The 11,794-nt window shown below is 47.1% G+C and overlaps 1 protein-coding gene across 4 annotated transcripts in view; it reads right to left on the reverse strand.

Annotated features, from left to right (window-relative positions):
- Positions 1-6,998: 6,998 nt before the first annotated feature.
- The window catches only part of Rps6kc1 (ribosomal protein S6 kinase C1), a 156,769-nt gene continuing 151,973 nt past the window's right edge, over positions 6,999-11,794 (reverse strand). For all 4 annotated transcript variants that reach the window (XM_031338665.1, XM_031338655.1, XM_031338672.1 and 1 more), the window contains one exon: positions 6,999-7,811. In XM_031338665.1, the coding sequence (XP_031194525.1) occupies positions 7,701-7,811 (111 nt within the window). In that variant the 3' untranslated portion in view covers positions 6,999-7,700. The remainder of the gene's footprint in view (positions 7,812-11,794) is intronic.

Raw genomic sequence — 11,794 nt, forward strand, 5'->3', positions numbered from 1 at the left:
GGGAGAGAGAGAGAGAGAGAGAGAGAGAGAGAGAGGGAGGGAGAGAATGTATGTCACATTAGTGCAGATGCCCACAGAATCCAAACGAGAATCCCAGATCCCTGTTCTATATGGCTATGAGCTGCTGATATAGAAGGGATCAAACTTGGGCTCTCCTTAGGAGCACAAGCAAAGCAGTTTCCACCCGAGCCATCTCTGCAGCCTCTCCGTAACAGTCTCCTCAGCTGTGTGACCACCAATGGATGAGCCAGTGAGTGGGGGTACAGAAGCTTCCCCAGACTCCAGGAATAACAGGAGAATAATCACAAGAAACAGGTAAGCACTGATTCAAGGCTTTTGTTAGCCCTGCCTTCTACAGTGTGAGAGTATCATACTAGTTCATGGTAGAAAACCGAACCCATGGCGTTCTTGTACAGCACAGAGCTTGGTCCCTTCTCACTCTGCAGTGAGATCCCAATTAGTAGAAGCACAGCCAGGACGCCACTCTAAGATGCTCTACAGTATGCCACAATTGTCAGGGAAATAGCTTGCAATGCCAGGCTCCATCATCCACAGCATTGCGAAGCAGAACCAAGACCTCAGAAGAAAAAAAGGGTCGTGTGAGTGAGTCTAGGCAGAATAGCAAGAGGGGCCCTCGGGAAGCAAGGCGCTTCTCAGCACTGCAGTCAGACTGCTTAAGCACTGGCAACTTATGGGACAAGTGAGTCCAATCATGACATGTTGTGGGGGTCTGGTAGTGTTACTGACCACCCACCCAGGTATACTGGTGGCATAAGAGAGAATCCATCTTTGGTTCCCACAGGCCTAAAGTGTGTGCAAACAGGAAAAGGTTGAGGGGAAAACCCAATAGGGTTGCAGCTATTTAAAAACAGTTTGAGTAATGCCCAGAAGATGATTCAGTGGGTGAAGGGGCTGGCCACACAAGAGTAAGGGCCTGCATTCAGACCCCCAGGACCCCAGGACCCACCGAAAGTCAGGCACAAAAGAGTGCAGCTGCCTCCCAGGCGTCCAGCATTGTCGGAATCCAGGCAGCCTGCAGCCCACAAGCCCGGCAGATACAGCTAGTAAGAGACTTGTCCCAAACAAGGTGCAAAGTGAGGAACACCCTAACATCCACAACCCACACGTATGCTCATACAAACAACACACGTATGCTCACACAAACAAACAAGGAAGTCTGAACAGATTACCGAGATCCCAGCGAGTCCCCGAGAAGAACAATGGCCGCCAGAGGGAGGTGCTGGTCCAAGGAACCAAGAAGAGAACATTCTCACGCAAAGACACAAAAGCACTTGTGGGAATGTGTGTTCATAAGTTCTATAACATACACACATATCCAAACATTACATCCTGCCCAAGAAATGCATAATTATCTTTCAATTAAAATAAAACCTAAAAGAGTTTCCCTATTACTCTTAAGTCAGTTTGAAAATGTCTCAGATGATACAAGCTCGTGTCACAGTATCTGCAAGCTTCTACCATGAGGACGTTCTCAGATGGCGTGCTCTTGGCTTTTAGGGGTGAAGTTGATGATGTTCGTATCACAGTGTGGGACATCGGCTGCCTGTCTGAAAAAGCCCTCCAGAGGGCTTGTTCTCCGAAGAGCAGAGAAAAGTCAATACCAGAGCTTCCAAGCAAACATATAGAGTCACGGGTGAGGAACACTCAGGTACCTGCACGTCCAAGTTCAGGACACCGTCACTTACAACAGCCCAGTGCTGAGAGCATGTGAAGTCAACGAACATACGCACAACCCAGTCAGATGTGATAAACTGTCCACGCAGCGCAGTTAGCACAAGGACAATAAGCCAGCCTGGGAAAACAGGTCACCAGGACCAGGGCTCAGTCAACATGGCAGCTCCTCCAGGATCAGGGCTCAGTCAACATGGCAGTTCCTCCAGGACCAGGGCTCAGTCAACATGGCAGCTCCTCCAGGATCAGGGTTCAGTCAACATGGCAGCTCCTCCAGGACCAGGGTTCAGTCAACATGGCAGCTCCTCCAGGATCAGGGCTCAGTCAACATGGCAGTTCCTCCAGGATCAGGGCTCAGTCAACATGGCAGCTCCTCCAGGATCAGGGCTCAGTCAAAATGGCAGCTCCTCCTTATCACTGGACCTCACTCACCAGGTGAGTCACTTATGCAAATCTCATACAAACTCAAAAGAGTACAGTCTTTAGTGAGAGACAGGCAAAATTCATAGCATGGAATGGCCTAGAAATGACACACTAGGAAAACCAGAAACACAGAAACACAGTGTACAATTCCACTTTCATGAAGTACCTACCATAGCCAAACCAAGAGCCGGGGAAACCATGGAGCACATAGGGTTTCAGCTCAGGATAATGAATGGTTAGGAAGAGAGTTAGTTAGCGGTGATGGCTGCACAAAGGTTTAAGCATGGTAAGCGCCGCTTCTGCACCGTATGCCTAAAACTGGCTGAAATGGGGTTAGGGAGATGGCTCAGTGGGCAGAGGGCCTGCTGCACAAACAAGAGGGCTCCAAGTTCAAACCCCAGGCTCCCATGTTAAAACATAAGCAGTGTGGACCTGGTGGTCCCAGCACCAGGGAGGAAGCAGGATCGCAGGATCGCAGTCTCACTGCCACTCTAGCTAGAACCAGTCTAGGTTCAGTGAATGATACTGCTGCGAAGTCACCTGAGGGAGCCTCAATCGAGAAGATGCCTCCATGAGATCGGGCTCTATGCAAGCCTCTAGGGCATTCTTTTTATTAGATATTTTCTTTATTTACATTTCAAATGTTCTCCCCTTTCCTGGTTTCCCCTCCGGAAAAAACAAACAAACAAACAAACAAAAAACGCTGCTCCCTCCCCACCCCACCCCCCTGCTCACCAACCCACCCTCTCCCACTTCCTGGCCCTGGCATTCCCCTACACTGGAGCATAGAGACTTCATAGGACTGTGGGCCTCTCCTCCCATTGATGACCGACTAGGCAGGCCATCTTCTGCTACATATGCAGCTGGAGCCCTGAGTCCCACCATGTGTACTCCTTGGTTGGTGGTTTAGTCCCTGGGAGCTCTGAGGGTACTAGTTAGTTCATATTGTTGTTCGTCCTAAGGGGCTGCAAACCCTTCAGCTCCTTGGGTCCTTTCTCTAGCTCCTTCATTGGGGACCCTGTACTCAGTTCAATGAATGGCTGTGAGCCTCTACTTCTGTATTAGTCAGGTACTGTCAGAGCCTCTCAGGAGACAGCTATATCAGCCTTTTGTCAGCCAGCACTTGCTAGCATCCATAATAGTGTCTGGGTTTGGTGATTGTATATGGGAAGGATCCCCAGGTGGGGCAGTCACTGGATTGTCCTTCCTTCAGTCTCTGCTTCACACTTTGTATCCACACTTTGGTCATCCTTCTTCTGGAGTTTCCTATGGTTCATGAATTGTATCTTGTGTACTCCGATCTGGGTAATTATCCACTTATCAGTGAGTCCATACCATGTGTGCTCTTTTGTGATTGGATTACCTCACTCAGGATGATATTCTCCAGATCCATCCATTTGCCTGAGAATTTCATAAATTCATTGTTTTTAATAGCTGAGTAGTACACCATTGTGTAGATGGACCACAATTTCTATATCCAATCCTCTGTTGAGGGACATCTGGGTTGTTTCCAGATTCTGGCTATTATAAATAAGGCTGCTATGAACATGGTGGAGCATGTGCCCTTATTACATGTTGTAGCATCTTCTGGGTATATGACCAGGAGTGGTATAGCTGAGTCCTCAGGTAGTACTGTGTCCAATTTCCTGAGGAACTTCCAAAATGATTTCCAGAGTGGTTGTACCAGCTTGCAATCCCACCAGCAATGAAGGAGTGTTCCTCTTTCTCCACAACCTCTCCAGCATCTGCTGTCACCTGAGTTTTTTATCCTAGACATTCTAACTGGTGTGAGGTGGAATCTCAGGGTTGTTTTGATTTGCATTTCCCTGATGACTAAGGATGTTGAACATTTCTTTAGGTGCTTCTCAGCCACTCAGTATTCCTCTGTTGAGAATTATTTGTTTAGCTCTGTACCCCATTTTCTAATAGGATTATTTGGTTCTCTGGAGTCTAACTTCTTGAGTTCTTTGTATGTATTGGATATTAGCCCTCTATCAGATATAGGATTGGTAAAGATCTTTTCCCAATCTGTTGGTTGCTGTTTTGTGCTACTGACAGTGTCTTTTGCCTTAGAGAAGCTTTGCAATTTTATGAGGTCCCATTTGTCAATTCTTGATCTTAGAGCATAAGCTATTGGTGTTCTGTTAAGAAACTTTCCCCTGTGCCTATTTGCTCGAAGTTCTTTCCCACTTTCTTTTCTATTAGTTTCAGTGTATCTGGTTTTATGTGGAGGTCCTTGATCCACTTGAACTTGAGCCTTGTACAAGGAGATAATAATGGGTCGATTTGCATTTTTCTACATGCTAACCACCAGTTGAGCCAGCACCATTTGTTGAAAATGCTGTCTTTTTTCCATTGGGTGGTTTTAGCTCCTTTGTCAAAGATCAAGAGACCATAGGTGTGCGGGTTCATTTGTGGGTCTCCAATTCTATTCCATTGACCTACCTGCCTGTCACTGTACCAATACCACACAGTTTTTTATCATAATTGTTCTGTAGTACAGCTTGAGGTCAGGGATGGAGATTCCACCAGAAGTTCTTTTATTGTTGAGAATAGTTTTTGCTATCCTAGGTTTTTTGTTATTCCAGATGAATTTTCAAATTGCTCTTTCTAACTCTGTGAAGAATTGAGTTGGAATTTTGATGGGGATGGCATTGAATCTGTAGATTGCTTTTGGCAAGATGGCCATTTTTACTATATTAATCCTGCCAATCCATGAGCATGGAAGATATTTCCATCTTCTGAGATCTTCTTTGATTTCTTTCTTCAGAGACTTGAAGTTCTTGTCATACAGATCTTTCACTTATTTAGTTAGAGTCACACCAAGGTATTTTATATTATTTGTAACTATTGTAAAGGGTGTTGTTTCCCTAATTTCTTTCTCAGCCTGTTTACCCTTTGTGTAGAGGAAGGCCACTGACTTGCTTGAGTTAACTTTATATCCAGCTACTTTGCTGAAATTGTTTATCAGGTTTAGGAGTTCTCTGGTGGAATTTTTGGGGTCTCTTAAATATACTATCATATCCTCTGCAAATAGTGATAATTTGACTTCTTCCTTTCCAATTTGTATCCCTTTGATCTCCTTCTGTTGTCTAATTGCTCTGGCTAGGACTTCAAGTACAATATTTAATAGGTAGGGAGAGAGTGGGCAGCCTTGTCTAGTCCCTGATTTTAGTGGGATTTAAGGCATTTTCTTAATTAGTGATTGATGGGAGAGGGCCCAGCCTACTGTGGGTGGTGCCATCCCTGGGCTGGTGGTCCTGGGTTTATAAGAAAGCAGGCTGAGCAAGCCATGATGAGCAAGCCAGTAAGCAGCACCCTTGCGTGGCCTCTGCATCAGCTCCTGCCTCCAGGTTCCTGCCCTGACTTCCTTGATGATGATGAACAGTGAGATGGAGCGTAAAGCCAAATAAACCCCTTCCTTCCCAACTTTCTTTTGGCCATGGTGTTTCAACATAGAAACAGAAAGCCTACGTCAGATATACCTGTTGTTGACTTCTGACCCCTACGCACTTGTGGGCGTATGAGCACACACATATTCAAAACACAACTAAAATGGCAAAACTTACCTTTAGCCTAGTAAACAAAAACCAAAAAGCAGATGAGAAATTTCTTTTATGACTTTGGCCCATATTCTACTCCTCGACTTGAGCTAATGAAATATGAATTACAAGAGAAGCCAGTCCGTACCACCAGAGCTTCAAACACATGTATACCATGGCCATTATTCCCTGTTTATTTCTAAAATAATTTGTGTTCAATACGAGTGACGTGTTTACACTAAGTACATACTCCAATCAAACATGTGGAGAGAGAGTTGACAGCTCTGGAGGCTACCATGGCAACCATTTATGTTACTGTCCTTTGGGGCAAGGCCTTCACCTTAGTGGTGCTGTCCTGCTTCCGTGTCACAGGACACTTCTGGAAGGAAGTCCTGAGCGCTCACAGACTTCCTGCCGACACACACAGGAAGTGCTTCTGTGCCTCACCTGCATGAGTTCCTGTCATGAGGCCAGGGGGTGGTGAGCCAAAGCCGGTTCTAGGGACTGAGGTCATCTGGACTGAGGGCTGATCTAGGTGACCTGCTACATCCCAACCTGGTGTTGTCACAGCACTTCAGCTGGGCTTCAGGTTATAAGGGGAGCAAACAGGGAAAGGGGGAGTGAAACGACGGAAGAAGGGGAGCCTGCATACTTCCTGCGTTTCAATAAGCACCTCTGTGTCTGCCTGTCTTGATGGGAGACTGGGCAGTGTGTGGGCGGGCGCTGAGATGCTCTTGGTGCCGGGGTGGCCTCTCACACAGACCCACAAGCACGTGGATTAGAACAGAAAAACTAGGCCGGAGCAAAGCCCGACGGGACGTGCAGGCCTAGCATGCAGGCCGGAGGCTCCGAGTCTAATCTCACACAGAGAAAACTCATCTACAACTGCAAAATGTCAGGAGCTGCTGGTGGCCTCTCACTCGTAAGCGGTAATTCTGTGATCTCTCGATGAAGTTTGACAAACACGAGCTAACGCTGTAAAGCACCTGTAATTTTTGGCAAACAACATGGCGGCAGCCGCCCTACCTTGGCAAGATGGAGGAGTGGCATCAGGAAACGCTGGAGACAGTGTTTCTTTCCCAGCAAATGCTGGAGACAGGTGAACGCCTGGTTCTTTCCCAGAAGAGCAGGGGCTCAGCTCTGTGAATCATTAGACAGGAACAGGACGTCACTCTGTCTCTGCGTAGATGATAGACCACGGCTCCTGGGATACCAGCCCAAAGGAAAACAAACCCCAAGACGCGGCAGGAGAAACTGTCCACTTTCCACAGGAGGAAGGACAGAAAAAAGACCCTTCAAAATGAACCTTTAAGTTATACGCTTTTAAATGAGGAAGCCATACAAGATTTAACCACATTTATTTGACACCATGATTTCTTAGTCTTGTTAAGCTGGCATTTGGGGAAATAGATACCCCTTCCCTTTTTGTGGCATGTGTGCTAACAGAAGTAGGAAAAGCAGAACCCAGGAGAAGAAGCAGAGGAAGCAGGAAATGGAGCAGGGGAGAGGGGAACTGGGGCACGGACGCGTTCCCAGGAGCCCCTCAGAGTTAGCAGCATCGGCCAGCAAGTCCAAAGCTGGCAAGAGTGTTTCACCTCAGAGATACCCGCCCTGCTCAGCACTGGGCACTCCACTTTGTTTTGCCAGCCCACTGATGACACTGTTCACAGAGCACATTTAGTGTGTTACTCAGCAAATATTGACTATATCGTGTAAACCAGTCTTGTTTAGCAGGAGCACCATCAGCTGCCACCAAAAGACTCGTCAGTCTTCCTTCTGCACGTCCAGCCTCCTGGCAGAGCATGACACTGTGAGTCACGCCTCATCTCGCGGAAGGTGTGTACGTCGCAGCTGCTGGGACGGCTAGCTAGTCTCTTTCCAGACAGCAAGTGTAAGCGAATCTGTTAGCCTCCTGCCCCATCACTTCCTCTTAGGTCCTTGTTCCAAGGCTCTGGCGCACGAGCTGCAGGGTGCCGGAAGCCCAGACACTCCTGGAGCTCTGTCACAAGGGGACCTGTCTGGTAAGGACACTCCATGTGGTGCTCATCTTGTCAGTTCTGCCCAATCCACCGGGGTGAAAAACGGGTGAGATTTGATATCTTCAACACCAGCCACTCCAGCACCCAGGCGCTCCATAGGGTTGAACTGCAGGAGCTGAAACACAAGATTCTGTGAGTGACAGTTGCAGTGGCAATGAGGGAAGATGGGGCTTGCAAAAGAGAACCATGTGATAAAGGGGCCGTCCACAGTGCACCAGCTGTCTGACTGGGCTGGTGGAGTATCCCAACTGACTGACAAGCTCTTTCAGGTCTGTGCATAGCCACGGGTAATTCACTAAGTCTCCCTTGTCCTCAAACTGAGTAACGGGAGCAAGAGAGACAGCTACGTTCTTTGTGATTCAGCAGTCTGGGAGTCACACAAAATCGTTTAGTTCCTTAACTCCAACATATTAGGGCTGCATGTGCTCAAATCTGGACAAGCAAATCTATGTCCCTCAAACCACTTTTTCTGAAATGGCTGGCCCGTTTGATGAGGTAATTTGATCCAGTGAATGACACTGTTTCAGAATTAGGAATTATGTATAAAATAAGCAAGCAATGCTATAAGCAATCAGATCTCTAGTAGTAAAAACCAGAGACAACTGTGTATAACCATACGAAGGCCCTGATCATGCTGCAGAGTGTGCCCGAGACATTCCCACATCCTCAAATTGTGTGTCAATAGCTACACTAAGGGACAATTTATATACTATATAAATATCTACTGCAAGTTACAAGTGAACAGTCTGTGATCAATTTAGACTCATGTCAGATGCAGTCCAGCCCTAGACCCCTCTGAAGAGCCTGGCAGCCTGCTCCGTGACATTTGTTACCCCCACTTCCTTGGCCCAAGGCAGCCACTGACTATGAGCCCGTCCTTTCTAGGGAGTTCTGTTGGGTACAGTACTAAGTAAGCCTTTGCACTGAGCACAGTGCCTGTGGGATTCAAACATCTGGAGGCAGGCACTGGCCTTCGCTCTGATCAATACCCCATAATGACTCTACTGCATGCTATTAATCTAGTCACTCACTAACAGGCCTTCAAGTTTCCAGTTCTGGACGATAACGAACTATGTGCTGCTAGGAGTCACGCATGTTCCTCAGGCGGACATGTGTCTTCAGTTGAGTTCAATCCTAGGATCAGAACTGCTGGGCTGCTGGGTCACAGAGCAGGTTTGTGTTTAACTTACTAAGAAACTGCCAAACTTTCCCTAAGTGGCTATACCTGTCTACACTCCCATCAGCACTGAGCCAGGGCTCAGGATTTTCTACCTCAGCGACATCTGGTCTTTACTAAAAGCAGCTCAAGAGGGCTTGTGGCATCCTGTGGTGGTTTTAATCACACTCCCTGGTGACTGGTGACATTGAGCATGGTTGTATGTCCTGGAAGCCACTCTCATAGTTTCTGCTCAAATTGCTCACCGTCCACCCATTTCCAAACTAAGCTGTCTGTCTTGCTTCGTGACAAGCATTTATCCCTCTGAACACAAGTACAGATAAGCGGTTTGCAAACAGTGTCTCCCAGCCTGCGGCTTGTTCTCACTTTCGTCCCATCTTTGAAGCGTCACGTTTTTAATTTTAATGAAGTCTACTTTATCAATGTTCCTTTTACGGATCACGCTTTTGGTGTCAGATCTAATTGGCTCTGCATAGCCCAAGGCCATGGGTGGTTTCTCATGTTTTCCTTTACGGGTTTTACAGCATTGGCCCCTCCCTAAGGTCTGTGAGCCATTTTGAGTTAATTTTTGCATATGGTATGAAGCAAGGGCCTGGCTCATCGTGGTTTGGAGGGTGACTGCCTACTGATTTCCAACCCCTTGTAGAAGGCCCATTGCTGCCTTGACGATCGCGACACTGGTTAGCTAGCTCAGAATCATGGATGGCTGAGCCATCTCTGCCGCTTCGTGAACACCACAGTCATTTCTGCTTGCTGACCCCTTTTATGTTCTTTTGGTTTTCTCTCTGTGGTTGCTGTTTGGTCAGTTGGCTTTGAGTTTACTTTATTTGGATAGTTCCTTTCTGTGTGTATTTTTTTTTTTTTAAGTAGGGACTTATTCTAGAGCTCTGACTGGCCTTGAACTCTTGGCAATCCTCCTGCCTCAGCTTTCCAAGTGCTGGGATCATGGGTGTGCATCCCTTGTCCAGTTGTTTTCGGTGTCTCAGGGTGCAAGCTTAGACTGTGCTAACTGATGCAGCTTATCCCATGAGCCCCAGGCGCTGTTTCCACTTCCATTCTGTTACTGCTGGGTTACAACTTTTCTTATGATTTCTTCTATCACCCCAAGTTACACAGAAGTAAGTATGTTGTTTAACTCCCAATACCCGTGGACTTGCCCACTGTTCCTGGGCTAGGGGTGGGCTTTTTGTCTTGTATTGCTTTTTGAGGCAGGATCACCTGCAGCCCAGGCTGGCCTAGAACTTACTCGTGAAGGCAAGGCTGACCTTCAGGTTTATCGGAACACAGCACGTTACCCACAAGGAGCTTTCGGTGCCTGAGGCCACTGTGCACACCCACGTTACTGTGGAGCCTTCCTCCTGTTCCAGTGCCTGTGTCCCCTGTAGCTGTCTGGTTTCTATAACTACTAAAGTAAGGAGGACTCCATTTGTTTTGTTGAATTGCTTTTCCTTTCAGTTCAGCCTTTTTATGTACGTTGGGGCTAGTGCTCATTGCCCTTTCCGGTGCTGGCCTCTTGTCCTTCTGAGGAGCCATCAGTCTCTGGCAAGCCCCTGCCCCAGTGCTCACCAGGCTGATCTTACATGGCTCCAGCCCTTAGGGACTGTGTGCATGGTTGACCTTCCTTTAACCCACCCGTGTCTGAATTCAAAGCTGTCCCATGCACTTTCCCAGGCACTTTAATGACCTTTTGGACGGGGTGCAGATAATCACTTAGAATGCTCCCAGGGTTCTTTTCGTAGTTGCTGTAGAAACCCCACAACTTAATTTATTGTAATCTACTTCAGAATAGTACTAAAGCAGTAACAGGCACGAATTCTCTTCCACTGTGGCCCAATTCTGTCCCTCTACTATTGCTTGGTAGAGTCACCCTTAGGTATCTATGGGGTCCTGGTAGTAGAGCCTGCATGAATATCAAGACCCATTGGTGGTCAAGTCCCTGACAGTGTTTGAAGAAATGTATCAGCATGTCCTCCCATACACTCAAATCATCTCAGATAACTTTAACCCACAACACAATGTGACCAATATGCACATAGGTCCTGCATGGCACTGGACAGAGAGAGATGACAAGAAAAATCATGCACATAGCTTTCCTTTTTTGAAGCAGTGTCAAAAATGACTTTTCTGAAGCAGATTGGCCTGAGATGACTCATATGTAGCCCAGGCTGGCCCTGAATTCATGGTAGTCCTCCTGTCTTGATATTCCACATCCTGGGATGTGCTGTGTGAACTGCCAAGCCCAGACAGCCTCGAATTTCAAATATATACATATTTGGTTGTTGTTTCAATTCATGGATAAAGAATGGACTTACACAAAGATATATACGTATATGTGTGCATGTGTGTGTACATGTGTGTGTGTGCGTGTGTGTGTGTGTGTGTGTGTGATAAATCCAACAGTGCTGTCTCATAATTATTACTACACATTCTGTACCTTTTATAAAAGGTGGGGAAGATGAATGGGAAAAATCCATTTAGAGTTTTTTATGAGCTTCTCTCTCACTGCACTGCTCACAGTGTGCTCAGACCTGAGTCCCAGCACTCCCTCTGAGCCCCAGCACTCCCTCTGAGCCCCTAATCCCTGGCTGCAAGCTATTAAGTCATTCCTTTTCTGGTAGTGTCTTTATTTCACCTTTTATGAAAAATAATTTTTCTGAATTACTGGCTGACTGCTCTTCCCTTCCAGGCCACGAAGGCTACTGTAGCGCCCTCCGTTCTCTGCTGGTTTGAGGAGGAACCACGCATTGTTGCACCTGCTGTGGGAAGCATTTTGAGTTCTCTCTTCCTGGCTCCACATGTTCCCTGTTTCTGCCTTCCATCGAGCTGCATCAGCGTGTCTGCGTGTGACCCTCAGTCTTCTCTGAGGAGTCTGCCTTCCATCGAGCTGCATCAGTGTGTCTGCGTGTGACCCTCGGTCTTCT

This window comes from Mastomys coucha, unplaced genomic scaffold, assembly GCF_008632895.1.
Source record: "Mastomys coucha isolate ucsf_1 unplaced genomic scaffold, UCSF_Mcou_1 pScaffold1, whole genome shotgun sequence".
NCBI classification, from domain to species: Eukaryota; Metazoa; Chordata; class Mammalia; order Rodentia; family Muridae; genus Mastomys; species Mastomys coucha.